The 15,158-nt window shown below is 37.3% G+C and overlaps 1 protein-coding gene across 1 annotated transcript; it reads right to left on the bottom strand.

Annotated features, from left to right (window-relative positions):
* Window positions 1–280: 280 nt before the first annotated feature.
* LOC122051426 lies at window positions 281–5,616 on the bottom strand. The gene is made up of 5 exons (XM_042612566.1): window positions 5,147–5,616; window positions 3,508–3,617; window positions 3,055–3,426; window positions 1,819–2,584; window positions 281–674 (listed from the first exon to the last, which is right to left on the bottom strand). The coding sequence occupies exons 1-5, from the start codon at window positions 5,385–5,387 to the stop codon at window positions 598–600; spliced, it is 1,566 nt and encodes a 521-aa protein (XP_042468500.1). The 5' UTR covers window positions 5,388–5,616; the 3' UTR covers window positions 281–597.
* Between the last annotated feature and the right edge of the window lie 9,542 nt (window positions 5,617–15,158).

The following is a 15,158-nucleotide window of genomic DNA, read 5'->3' as shown; positions in this document are numbered from 1 at the left end:
TCATTCATAATATGGCAACAAGTTAAAATTGCTACAACTAGAGTACTTTAATTTTGTAAAACATGATTACGAAGTGTCTCACTGACGCTTCTTCAACTGGAACAGCGTTATTGCGGACCATATATTACGAATCCAATCGATCGCCAAGGAGCACAGCACTTGACAGCAATAATCTCCATAACTCATACTCAACCAAATTATTATAGCACAAGAATCTACTCTGTTAAATCGTTAAGAGCACAGCACATAAACATCAAGGAAAAAAAAAGAGCGACCAAAATTGAATTTGCAAACTATGATGCATCAGATATTTCACTTGTGGCATACATTTTGTTACCTCCGGAAACAAAAACATACATGACTCTTGACCTTGATCTCGTGGAAATAGAAATAATAGCACCAAGACATCATCACATCTAACAACGACGGCCTGCCACTTCAATGGCTTTGACCAGAACTTATTTGCCGGCTGTGCTTATCCATATATTTACATTCATCAGGTTTCCTAGCAACTTTTTGTCTCTCATCACACCCCGGTGTGCTACTTTGCAAACACCATTGCGTGATCTGAAGCTAGAATGGCATGTTCCTTCTCAATTACAAGCACAGTAATACATACAATGCTGCTGGTGCAAAGGCCAATCTGGGAAATGGGTCGTCATCCGACGCATAAGCTGCACATGTACAATTAAGATAGTTGGAAACCATATAAAAGAAAGAAAATCCAGTGATCATTAGAAAGAAAATGAAAATTGTAACAGAATTGGAAGAAGTAACATTAATCAACCAAATATTCATTGTTGAAAACCAACATAGTTTAAGCTACCTTATTTGGTAGCTTGTAAACTTCTCAATTTTAAAATAATCATTTAATTTTTGCATTATAGGATTACCAGACTTTTCTGGCATGTGAATGTATGAGGTGTTGATTAATATACTTTGTTGTTTCATTATTTTGTATTAGTTAATTTTATTTATATAAATATTTTTATTATTTTAATAATGATTGTATTCCTCCTCCACATGCCGCATGTGCGCCATGCAGTGGGTCAACTCCATCAATATACACTTTATGAAACCTCAAGAGAAGCCATTGAGTAAAGTAATCGTAAGAGATATTTCGAGGTTATTAAAGTGCCACAGAGTTGAATTTGACAATATGGATAACAGGATGGTTAGACGAAACAGAGTTGGACTTGGAATACTAAAATGACAATGGTTAACTACCACTACCAAAATCACATAAAGAAGTATACATAAGATTCTAGCTTAGTTGACCTATTTGTGAATGGTGAAAGGAACTTGGTGAACATTTATAACTGCATTTTCAGGGAAACTGATCCTAATATCAAGAAACCAAAGAAGTACAATGGATTGCGCTTATTTCCAACAACTTCCTAACCAAATTTCATATGCTACGCGGATACAGTCATTAGCAGAATGAAGTTTTAATTGACAAATTGGAGTTATTAAACACAGAAAATTAATCCCCAAGTTTGTGGAAGGTAAGAAAGCTGTTTGTGCAGACATTAAGATATGCAAGACTGACAATGGATCATTAACAAAAATTGTATGGCAAGAAATGAACATGAGCCAAAGGAAAAGCGGATCAAAAATAAAAAATATTGGTATTTCACTTAACACATCAGGCTCTCGTTATAATAAAGGATCAAATCAAGGAAGGATTTTCAGTATGTTGCAAAGAATTTTCAGTATTCCATGTTTTGTATTTATGTGCCATCGGTTTTCCTTAAGTGCTTTAATATTGTAGCTGTTCTGAAACAAAAGTGAACAAATAATTGCAGGAGAAAAACTCACATGAATATGGAATAGGTGATATTGATGGAGTCAAGCCAGGAGCTTTGTTATCTTTTACACTCTCACTAGGAGGTCGCACAGGTGTAATAGAAACATCTGACTTCTGAGATGATGGTTTCACGCTAGGAGCTGGAACAGGGATATTTTCACGTGCATGAGGAGAAAGTAAATGCCATGGAACACTTAGAGGAGCACCAACAAAATGTGGAGCGCTCACAGGCCTATGACCAGAATGCCTTCCAACAACTACTGGTCCAGCAGAATTCCTTGGAGCACCCACAGGCACAGCCAAATGCTTCATAGCATCAGCAGGTGAAGGAGCTGGAGCTCTGTTTGAATTTAAAAATCCATGTTGACAGCCAGACGGGGCAGAAGTTTGATAACCATGTTCAGGAGCAGCACCAGGAGCGGGAGCAAGAGCATGTTGTGTGTGATAGTGATGCTTATGGTGTTTATGATGATGGTGTGGGTGATGATGTTGATGGTTTGTTTGTGGCTGAGGTGCTGGACTTGGTGAAGTATTGCTGCTTCCGCTGCTTGAGGCATTCTGAAGAAAAGAAGAAAGGCGCACTTGCTTTACTCTACCAAATACAGTGTGATTCAAGCCAAGATTTCCTGAGGAAGAACCCCGAATCTTTTTAGCCAACTCCTTCCACCTTGGGAAGGAAGGTTGATGATTCCCAACAGCAAATACAATTAAAGTTTTGACAATTGTTGGACGAGAGACTGTACTTCCTTCTGAATTAATCAAACTCACATACAGATTCTGCAGTAAGAAAAGAGGAGGTCAGCATATCAGAAACTAAAATCTTGGAAACTGCAATTTGCGTACAAGCTTCAGCAAAATAGCAGAATGGTAAAAAAGTACATGTGTAGATTCTACAAAATTTCAGTTGAATGAGCAATGCACTCATAGTATGGAAACATCCAAGTGTAAACGTGATGGCTATTTTTTAGCATGTGGTATGATAACCATGATATAAAGAATGATAACTAGAAATTGTACACTAACTGGAGGAAAAAATAGAAGCATCTCACTATTTCTCAGGCATGGTTACCCTTGACAAGTGAGTAAAAAAAATGCAGTTTCAAAACACTTGCATTTTGAATAAAGTTGTAGGAAGTTAACCTGGTCCAGAAAGTGCATTCAAGGGAACAGATGAGATGCAGTATACATAACTTGTAACTGCAAAAAATGGAACATTTAGCTTGTAGAACAAAATGTCTTGGGCAAACCTCATTTGCGTTGAGAAGTAATCCAGCCTTCATTTGGTCCTTCAGTTCACTGAATTTATCTTGGATTTGATTGATAGGAAAGTTTAATGTGAAATTGAAAAGCATTAGCACATTCTGTAAAAGAAAAGCTCTTTGAAGAGGTATTATGACGATCCCTCCAGAAAATTTGAGAACCTCAAAGGAGGATGAATTCCCAAATAATGATGTAGTCAAGTGAAGAGTTGACTGTCCAATAACTAAGGACATAAAGGAGGCCCTGAGAATGCTTAGCCCAGTTGATGATAAATATGAATTCTTTGGATATGACCACACTGAGAAAACCACATTTGTCCAATTTGATCTGCTTGTAGGTTTCAGATCAATAACAGAAACCTGATTCACGAAAAACAATTGATAAAAGCAATTTTACATTCGATAAGCACGAGAAGGATGCAAGAGAAAAAGAAAATTTACCGTAGAACCAGGAATACCGATTTCATCAAAGATATCAAGCTGAAGCTCTCTAATATTGGACTTCAAAAAATCAACAGGTTTTTGCAGTTTGAAAGTTGCAACAATATCAGCTGAAAAACTATGGTTAGTTAAGACAATTACAAACCAAGGTGATAATGGCGAACAAAATATTAATAAAAATGAAATTGTAGTTTTTTATCCACTTTATTAGCAGAGATTTGAGAATATCTCAATTCATATGTTTCAAACAAATCACAGTTAGAAGCAATTGGATAGAAAAAAGTTGTCCTGAGTTTACATCAAACCTGAGAAGAAACAATTCGCCATTGGCTTTATTGCTTTAGACTAAACCAATCATGAAAAAATTAACAACCTCATTAGGTTCCAAGTCAAAATGTCCAGTGACTTGACTGCTTTGCAAAATCAATAGATGTCCATTTAATTTTTAGGGGTTAAGTAAATAGTAGTAGAATTTGGGTCTATAAAATGCAATATTAGTAGCATTATGGTATGAAACTTGAGTTCAGATGGATAGACAAGAATTTCCCCCAAACAAATGTCATGTGTTGTGCAAAATAAATGCAAGATAGATCAAATACATATGAACATTGTGAGTTGTGTGTGATTGTCATGTTTTACAAATTCATTTTGAACAGAACAAAGCGTGCACATGAGATCAACAGTTGATCTAAAAATGCTATAGATTTACAGAGTGATTCCAAGTTATCAATGATTTCAATTCAGAAACAAATTTGTCTGTACTTATTTGATCATTAAACCCAAAATATTATTGAGATGGAAATAATAGTACCTAGAGTTGCTCGATTTTAGCCCTAAATTGTGTCCATCCAAAACTGGGTGGGGACGGAACTGTACCAGTAAGAATAAAGGGCTAAATCTCCAACTTGCCCCTTTCCATTGTGAATGCAGGGAACATCATCCTCAAGGGTGCGTGGTGAGCGTTGCACAGCAAGCCATCGAATGGGATGAACATTAGGATATCATAATAAAATTTCCTCTCCTCTCTTTTCCCTTGACAAACGCAAGGTATAGGTTATAGAGATTATGTGCCCCTACATTTCACAGCCAGCTCTCAGCATCTCTGCTTCTCTCCCTAAATTTTCTTAAAGTTTAAAATTTTTTGTTCCTTATAAGAATCCAAGCAGGGTAGATTTGTAGCAAAATTACCAAGTCGAGTAGATGATGAAATTTGTTTGACTAACTAGGAAACTTTAATCAAGTTTCATCACTAACTAGAAAAGTTCCAACTTTTATATCAACATTACTATGTACCTAAAAGATATGTCGATATCCCAAAGGGGTTACTCTGGACAAATAAGTTGGTGACGACTAACTTGAATGAGTGCGTTGACTAACCTGAAAAGGTTCGTGCGCCGACAATTGCTAATAGCGATTCGTCTCGCAATACTGATGATCACTGATTAGACGACGAGCTTACCATGACCGGTTGGATAAAAAAATCCAACTAATGCAAGTATGCGACGCGACATTATAGGACATCTAAGCGACTATTGCAAGTATGCAACGGCGATAAAATCAAGCCAAGATCCACCGACACAGCCAAGGCGCAATGCCTCCAAAAGAAACAGACGAAGATCCAAACTCCGAAACACCTCACCTGGAAACCGCGGGTCCCGATCAGGGCGACCAGCGTCATCGGCCGTCCGCAACAAGGGCGGCAGCCAGAACACCACCGACAGCAGCATCGCAAGTGCGACGATCAGCGTGACCATGCAGCGCGATCGCACGATCCGCCCGATGGAGCAGCAGCGCGGGCACCCATCGCAGGCATTACCCTCCCGAGGCTCCGTCGCAGGCTCCGGCGGCTCGGCCGGTTGCTCTTCTTCGGATTTCCCCATCGCGTCCCGCACCAGATCTGCTCAGTCCGCATCACCACCGCCGATCGGTTCCTTCAATGCGCCCATTGCCGCGACGGAGGATGAGAAGTCGAGACGAGGTCAAGCTCACGGGTAGGCGGATTAGGGTTAGGAGAGTGGAGGCAGAGAAGGGGAAGAGAGAGAGATAGAGAGAGAGAGAGAGGACAGGGAGGAGTTAAACTGGAGAGGTCAGTGGTGCGCAGTACTATGCTTATAGCTTTAAACTTCTTTTTTTATATTGCGTAATCACGCCTTATTGGAAGATGTCATTTTGTATTTACCCCCTTAATATTCATATCGTTTGTAAAGACAAACTTTCATGTAAATACCAAATAAAAAAAAATAAAGGGAATTAAATTATTTCTAAAAGAATACTCGAAGGATTTTAACTATATAATCCTCTAAATATAATTCAATTTTTATTGTGTTACTATATTGTAAAAAATAATTTGGTAGGCATAAGAGTGAAATTAATAGTAATTTCGGGATCTCACTGCAAATAACCAGCGGCGTTTGAATGAATCCCGTGACATGTGTTCTTTTCTTTGAGCCGAAGGGAGAGTTTGGGAATGGGACCGGACTTTGACAATTATTACCTTAGAACCATTGTTGAATTGGAATGTGATATTGAACGACAACTGTTGACATTTTATTGGGGGATTAAGATATGGAATTTCCAAAATTAATAGGGGAATTAATAGGAAATTAAAGAATGATGTCATGTAACCGGCTCTGCTTGTGGCCCAATTGTGTCCCCGGGACTATCGTATCGTAGAAAGGATATTTAGATTGTTATCTAGATATTCATAATTCAAATCTTATAATATATTTGTAAGAAATTTTTTTCTAAATGAGAAACGTAAAAAAAATACTGGGCTTCTGAGTCGCCTGTGCTTCTTGATTTATCCTGATGATTGATGGAAAAATTTTATAAGATCAGACCAATTATTTCAAATATAATCAATGAGATTAATTGAGATTATTATTTTATATTTTATATTTTATTTTATTTTTTTTATTTTTTTCCCAATTGAGCCTAAATGCCGGTAACTGATGGCTGATCGGAGAACAAAAATCGGTTAAATTGAATTGATGGATCAATTCAAAAAATTTAATTTGATTAGGTAACACTGAATAAGTATTTATTCCTTTTTAGATGTCAGACTTCATCATTTGCCATTAGAATCGATCGATCAAATGATATATCTAAATCAGATAATAATGCAACTTGACTTGTAAATCAAATTAATTTTACTATCCAATAAAATTAATTAATTTTACATGGATTTAATTTATTTAAATTTGATGACAAAATTCAATCAGTTTGATTTGTCAAAAATAAAATAAAAAACAAAAAAAAAACCCTATTTTCCATTTGTTTGATTGGAGAGCACAGTCCTCTTTAACTATTTGATGAATAAGAAATATAATTCAGCAAGTTTGGAATAAAACAAAGAGTGAGAAAATGGATAAACATCTTAAGCAATATGTTGGATTGTCATTTCGAGGCATGAAAAATGGAGGATGAATGGTGTTTATGAGCTCCACCAACTGTACCTTTGCCATGATATTGGTAAAAGAAAACAAAATTCTGATGGAAGTTTCCTAGCAAATAATTTATGAGATGGGCAATACAGCTATCCACTGGAGTTTATGGAACTATTTGATTGTTTTGGGGTCCTAGTATAGGTGCAGTGTAACAACAAGAGCCTTACTAATGGGCAGAAAGAACATTAGTGAACTTCCAATTAAAGAGAAACTAAGTCCTACTTGAATTTCTGTTTCGATAGTTTGATTACTTTTAGGCTCGGCTTGACTCGGTTAATTTATCAAAGAACGATATGAAATTTGGCTCGACTGGATTTGTTTACAACCCTAATGAAAACCCCAAATATATATTGAATGATTGTGGCAAGTGGACCATTCTAATGGATGCTTAATGGTAATTATTCTAACACAATCTCTTTCACTCAAAATCCGCGATAAGCTCATAACATTAAGCAGGAAATAACTGATTAGCCCAACTAACCATTCGAAAGGACGCCGCGGATCATTCATTTAGGTATCTCTCCCAACCTTCTGCTTCAAGTTTTGTTGCTTTTGCTAAAACAGTGTCCCTCAACTCATTTTGATATTTGATGACCCTAAAGAACTCATGAAATTCACAAATGTACCAAATCCAATCGAAATCAAAATATCAAACCTGTCTGACAAGTCGGAATCATTGGCAGCAAGAATCCTGACTGCTAGCAATGCTGCATTTGCTGCATTGCCAATAGCAACAGTTGCAACTGGAATTCCTTTCGGCATCTTTACAACAATGTAAAAATGCAATCAGTAATTTAATTTTAAGCATATGATAATTACACAGGAAATAATTCCAAGAAAAATATTCAAACATCTGGTGTTTTATTTCTTATCTGCATCGACACTACTTGGCATATGCAAATACAAGTTCTTATTCTGACAATTGAGCAATCTTGCACCAACAACAAAATTGTGCTTTTGATAAGTAGTTCCTCAGCATAGAATAAAATTAGACATAATTTCTGCAAAATATTTAAATTTATAAAAACTACTATTGTATCAAGATTTGAAAATTAGAAGATGGATATGGAACGAGCTTATCATATATGGATGCTAGCTAAGGTATTAGTAAGCAAACAGAAAAAAAAATCAGATAAAAAAGAATGAAAATAGCACGTGTAAATGATCAAAACCAGAGCAAAATTACAATATTTTTTTTTAGTTGGAAGAGAAGATGTGACAACTTATGTATGTTTTAGTAGTTAACCATCAAACAACATTTAAAACTTTAGAATAAAAAAATGCAAAGAAACTAAAAACATTATCAAGAGACGAAACTTCTCATCAAATAAAAACGAAAGAAACCTATACTGACCAAAATCATGACTTCCTGATGTTTCTCTTTCAAGAAGGGAATCAAGTCGTGTTTTGACACTGCTTGTAACGATCCGGCCTCTTGGTCCCTTGGACAGTTCAATTGACGATCCATAAACTCTAGTACTTAGTTTGAAGGTCTAGAGTTTGAATTATGGGGAAGGTAAAAATCTAATGGTCAGGGTGGGAAGTCCTAGTGAGTAATGGTACGACCGAGGGTCGTCGGTAGACGACATAAGGGGTCACCAGTTGGGCTGCCAAAGGGGTCGAGGGGTCGGGTAGTTACATTTTTATTGTAACGACCCGACCCCTCGGCCCCTTGGGCGGCTCAACTGGCGGTCCAACTAGCGGCCCCTTATATCGTCTACCGACATCCCTCTGCCGTTACTCACAAGGTCTTCCCTGTTGGAGTGTATACTGAAAGCCTAAGCTTTTGTAAACATTTGTCTTGAATAAAGAATTACATTTGGTCAAATTATCTACATTTGTTTGTAGTTATTCAATTAATTTATATTGTAGATAACATAGCATGTGGTGTCATATGCAGAAGATAATGTTATCAGTACCTTATAAATTATAAACAGTAGCTCACGACCAAAATGGAAAGGAACAAACCATTAGAAGGTCGTAGTGTAATTAGGTATAGTTTATCTTGACTGTATAATTACACTAGTACACTTAGAGTGCATTGAGTAGGACCATTTGAGGTTGTTTCTTTTATACTGATTTTATAAAGAAACAAAGACCTCGGTTATTATGGAAGTGTGTGCTCTTAATCCTAATATAATAACAAGCACATATATTTGATATTTATTTCTTTAATTTATCAATGGGTGAGATTTAGTTCGATGAATCAATAAGCCCGATAAGTTGGGAAATGGTATCACTTATAGTGTGTGTTGTTGATTATAGAAGGAAACTGTGTCCTAGAGATACTAGGTTGATAATGTCCCCCAAGAGGAGCTCATAAGGATTGTCATGTTAAACCCTGCAGGTGGACTTAGTCCGACATGACGATAAGGTTGAGTGGTACTACTCTTGGACTAAGATATTAATTAAATGAGTTGTCAGTAACTCACTTAATTAGTGGACATTCGATATCTTAAACACAGGGAGACTAACACACTCATAATAAGAAGGAGCCCAAAAATATAATTTGGGATTGGTGCGGTAGTTCAATAATAGTTCTCTAGTGGAATGAATTATTATTGATAAAATTAAGTTGTGTGTTCGGGGCGAACATGGGATGCTTAATTTTATCGGGAGACCAAAACCAATTCCTCCTCTCGGTCCCTATCGTAGCCTCTTATTTATAGAGTTCTATACCCACCTATACCCACCTTCTATACCCACCCAATAGGGGCCGGCCAAGCTAGCTTGGGAACAAGCTAGGGCCGGCCTAGGTATAAGATTGGGTGGCCGGCCCTAGCTTGAACCCAAGCTAGTGGGGGCCGGCCAAATTGAATTAAAAAAAAAATTAATTTTAATTTTTATTATGTGGAAGATATAATTTATTAAAGAGAATTAAAATTAAAATATCTCTCTTGTAAAAGATCTACAAAAGATTAAAGAAAGAGATTAGATCTCTTTCCTTATTTGTAGATTGGTGAGATATTTTATTTTCTCTTTAAAATTATTCACATGTTGTAAAATTAAAATTATAGAAATTTTCTTTTATTAACCATGTAGAGATTTTTAAAGAGAAATTTTAATTTTAAAATTTCCGGAAACAAATTAGGAAGTTTTAATTGTTGATTGAAACTTGTCCAATTTGTTCTCCAATGATGTGGCCGGCCAATGTAGATTTAATTGGGAAATTTTATTTTATTTTTCTCAATTAAATCATGTCAAGGAAATTGAGGAAATTTTATTGCAATTAAATTTCCTAATTTGCCTAGGCCAAGGAATATAAAAGAAGGGGTGAGGGTGCCTTCATGAGACACAACATCTATTATTTCTCTCCCTCTTTTGTTCCTTGGTGTGGCCGGCCATCCTCTCCCTCTCTTCCTCTTGTGGTGGCCGAACCTCTCTCTCCCCCTTGGAGCTCTTGTGGTGGCCGGATACTACTTGGAGAAGAAGAAGAAGAAGAAGGAGAGAAAGCTAGCATCTCTTGGAGCTTGGTTAGTATTTTGGTTTTTCTCCTTGGTGAAGTTTTTCCTTTGTGGCCGAACCTTGCTTGGAGGAGAAGAAGGTGGTTGGTGGTTTCTCATCTTGGTAGATCGTTGCCCACACAACGTCCGAGGTTAGAAGAGGAATACGGTAGAAGATCAAGAGGTTTTTCTACAAGGTATAACTAGTAATTTTTATTTCCGCATCATGCTAGTTATTTATGGAAATAATATCAAATACAAGAGGCTTACGTTCTAGAATTTCGAATATGTTTTTTCGATGCTGTGTTCTTTTGTTTTTTCTTTTCCTTGTGATTTGATTGTTCTCTTTGGTTAACCTAAAGTTATTTTAGGAAATTAAATATTAGCTTTCTATAAAAGGTTTTGTCTAGTCGGTGGTGGTTGCTCCCATATCCAAGAAGGCCATGTGCCTTGCCACGTCAGTACTGGGAACCAATTATGGAAATTAATATTTAATGGAATTAATAACTTAAGGAGACTTGGGTCGAACGTGTAAAGTTCCGCAGGAGATCCAAGTCAAAACCTAAAAGAACAAATAGATTGAGTTTTGGATCAAACGTGTTAAGTTCCGCAGGCGATCCAAAATTTAATTTAAAAGAACACATGGTAGCTAGGAAAAGGTTCAGACCTTTGTATAAAATTTTTGTACAGTGGAACCTATAGGTTTTCCGAGTAGCAACCAACAATTGGTATCAGAGCTAGGGTTTTGCCTCTGTGTATTTGGTATTTAGTTTAATTATGCACATGTCATACATAATTTAGGCAGATTAATAGTAGGATGTGCTAACTTTGTGGATGCAGGATCCAACTATTATGGCTTTTAGTTATTATGTGTGTGATTGGACCCTTGGACATGTCAAGGGCATTTATTTGTGTGTGCATGATTGTATTAAATTACAGCAGGAGCTGTATTTAGTTTTATTAGGATTTTATTTTTGATCTAGATACATGTACATTCCTTTTATGGAATATAGGATCAAAATGTAAAATTCTATTTATGTCGCGGATCGAATCTTGCAAAACGTGGAACCTTCTAAGGACTAGAGGCGCAGCGGAACTAGGAGCAAGATGGATGCGACAGCTAGATCCGGTGGCGGTGGACAAATATGGCAGCAGCTAGGGATGACAACACACGGAGGACAATTAGTGATAAAAGCCATAATAGTTGAAAATTAAATTTTCTATTTATTGCTTTTATATTATGCTGTGTGTGCATGATAGTTTACAAGTTTTAGTAGGCTAGCATAGTTAAAATTCCTCATTTATAAATAACTAAGTGGGAGAGGGATTTTTAAATAAATCTCATGGTCTCCATTACTGGTTTGTAAGTGATGCAAACAAGCTTGCGCGTTGGCTCTGAGTGCCTTCCTCCATAACGGATGAGCTTGTTTGTGGATCACTAGAACAGATTTCCATTTTTGGATGACTATAGGAAGTTAATTAAGAGCGTGTGATCTTCCCCAACGGAAGGGGCATAATCTTATTAATGAACTTAGTGTCAAGTAATGGTATACACTTAGACACATCTAATAGTATCCTCCCCATCGGAGTCACTGCTATTATTTGTGTTACCAAAAGACACCAACTATTAATTTTATTTGTCAAAAAGTTAGGTTGACAAGATCATAAAATTAATAGGATAAAACCCTCCTTTTACAAATGTTGAATTTGTATACGTCCACACTAACGTGGCATACAAAATTCACGGTGTTTTGAGGTGTTGGTTAATTTAAAATAGTATTGTTTGAGGAATCAATATTATTCTAAATTTAAAGTTCTGACCAAAAGTTATTTGTGATTCTTAGGATGTCTTTCAACCCACTGTCCATCATACTTCAACAGAATAGACTTACTGGACCAAACTACATAGATTGGAAAAGAAACCTGGACATTGTTCTTACTGCTGAAAGCTATAAATTTGTACTGACTGAGCAATGCCCTGATGCACCTACTGGTGAATCTACCCAAGAGAAGATTGAATATCATAGGAAATGGATAAAAGCAGATGAGATGACGCGGTGTTACATTTTGGCTTCAATGTCAAATGTATTGCAACATCAGCATTAAGATTTACCAACAGCATATGATATTATGAACAATCTCAAGGAACTCTTTGGTCATCAGGATAGGGCTTCTAGGCAAGAAGCCATGAGAAAGATAATGACAGCCACCATGCAAGAGGGTACTCCTGTAAGGGATCATATCCTAAAGATGATGGCTTATCTGAACGAGATACAGATCTTTGGAGGAGAAATTGATGGGGAAACCCAGATCGATATGATCCTCCAAACGCTACCTAGAAGTTTTGATGAATAAGAGGGTTTATTCATTAGCGGAACTACTGACAGAGCAGCAGAAGGATTATTTCGTCACAATGCTCAAATTCACTATGCTGAAAATGGTTCTACTTCTAAACCGAAAGGAAAGAAGAAGAAGAAACAAGCTGGTTCAGCAAAGAAAGTGAATAAATCTCAGAGTACGGGATTTAAAGCTGGAATGAAGAAGCCGAAGGGCAAGTGCTTCATCTGCAAGCAGGCAGGACATTGGAAGGCGGACTGTCCTCGTAGGAACCAAAACAAAGGTATATCTCATACTCTAGTTGTTGAAACATGTTTAGCGGTGTTATCTACCAGCACCTGGTGTGTAGATACGGGAGCCACTGATCATGTCTGCAATTCCTTGCAGGGGTTCCAGGAAACCCGACGACTATCTGAAGGAGAAATTACCGTCTACATGGGTAATGCTACTAAGGTGGCAGCTGTGAGACGTCTACTTATCTTTTAGTAGAAATAAAAATTTGATTTTAAGAAATTGTCTTTGTGTACCCAGTTTTAGAAAGAATTTAATTTCGGTTTCTAAACTGTTTTTAGATGGATATTCAGTTTCCTTTAGTAACGATGTAGTTATTAAAAGAAATAAAGTGATTATCTGTTCTGGTGCATTAGTTGGCAATTTGTATACTTTAAATCCAATTTCTTCCACAAAGCAAAACATGGAAATTTATAACTCATCTTCTAACTCTAATAAGAGAAAAGAACCTTCGGAGATGAACCAAGCATATCTTTGGCATCTAAGGCTTGGTCATATTAACTTAAGTAGGATTCAGAGGCTTATAGCCGATGGACTTTTGAGTTCATTTGAGTTGGAAAATTTTCCAACTTGTGAATCTTGCTTGGAAGGTAAAATGACCAAGAGGTCATTCAAGGCCAAGGGGTATAGAGCCAAAGAAGTGTTAGAATTGGTTCACTCTAATTTGTGTGGTCCTATGTCTGTCCAGGCAAGAGGAGGTTTTGAATATTTTATCTCTTTCATAGACGATTATTCAAGATATGGATACATTTACCTAATGCGCCGCAAGTCCGAGTGCTTTGATAAGTTCAAAGAATACAAGGCTGATGTGGAGAAACGACTAGGTAAAAGTATCAAGACACTACGGTCAGATCGTGGTGGCGAATACCTCTTAGGAGAGTTTAGGAATTACTTATCAGAGGCCGGGATTCAATCCCAATTGTCTGCACCTGGAACACCCCAACAGAATGGTGTAGCAGAACGAAGGAATAGGACTCTTATGGAGATGGTTAGATCAATGATGAGTTATTCAGAATTACCAAATTCGTTTTGGGGATATGCTCTGGAAACAGCAGTATACGTTCTGAACTTAGTACCTTCTAAATCAGTTTCTTCTACTCCCATAGAATTGTGGAATGGGCGAAAGCCCAGTCTAAGACATATTCGGATTTGGGGTAGTCCAGCACATGTGTTGAAACCAGATAAGTTAGAATCCGCACAGAAGTTCGCGTGTTTGTAGGATATCCCAAAGGAACGAAAGGTGGTTTATTTTATAGTCCTAAAGACCAGAAGGTCATTGTTAGCACCAATGCCCAGTTTTTAGAAGAAGACTATATAATGGATCACAAGCCCAGTAGCAAAGTTGTTTTAGAAGAACTTAGAGAGGACATGTCTACTTCAGTACCAACAGTACAAGATGAAGTACCACAAGAGACTGCAACACGTGTCACACATGATACACAACCACAGACAGTGCCTCGTCGTAGTGGGAGGGTTGTAAGGCAGCCTGAAAGATTCATGTTTTTGGGAGAGTCTTCGGACTTGATCCCGGGTAAACATGAACCTGATCCACGAACATACGACGAAGCACTCCAAGATATAGATGCAGCATCTTGGCAAAAGGCAATAAATTCTGAAATAGAGTCTATGTACTCTAATAAAGTCTGGGAGCTTGTAGAACCACCTGATGGTGTAAAAGCCGTTGGATGCAAGTGGATCTACAAAAGGAAAAGAGGGACAGACGGGAAGGTAGAGACCTTCAAAGCTAGGCTTGTTGCGAAAGGGTACACTCAGAAAGAAGGAATCGATTATGAGGAGACCTTTTCACCGGTAGTCATGCTTAAGTCTATCTGGATACTCTTATCCATTGCTGCTCATATGGATTATGAGATTTGGCAAATGGATGTCAAGACAACTTTCCTTAATGGAAGTCTTGAAGAGAACATTCATATGAAGCAACCAGAAGGGTTCATTGAAAAAGGCAAAGAGCATCTAGTGTGCAAGCACAATCGGTCCATTTATGGACTGAAGCAAGCTTCTAGGTCTTGGAACATCCGGTTTAATGAAGTAATCCAGTCGTATGGATTTATTCAGTGTCCGGATGAGTCTTGTGTATACAAGAAGTGTAACGGAAACGTGGTGGTATTTCTTGTAC

The sequence above is a fragment of the Zingiber officinale genome, chromosome 3A, assembly GCF_018446385.1.
Source record: "Zingiber officinale cultivar Zhangliang chromosome 3A, Zo_v1.1, whole genome shotgun sequence".
In the NCBI taxonomy this organism is placed as follows: Eukaryota; Viridiplantae; Streptophyta; class Magnoliopsida; order Zingiberales; family Zingiberaceae; genus Zingiber; species Zingiber officinale.
This window is presented reverse-complemented; position numbering and strand designations above follow the sequence as displayed.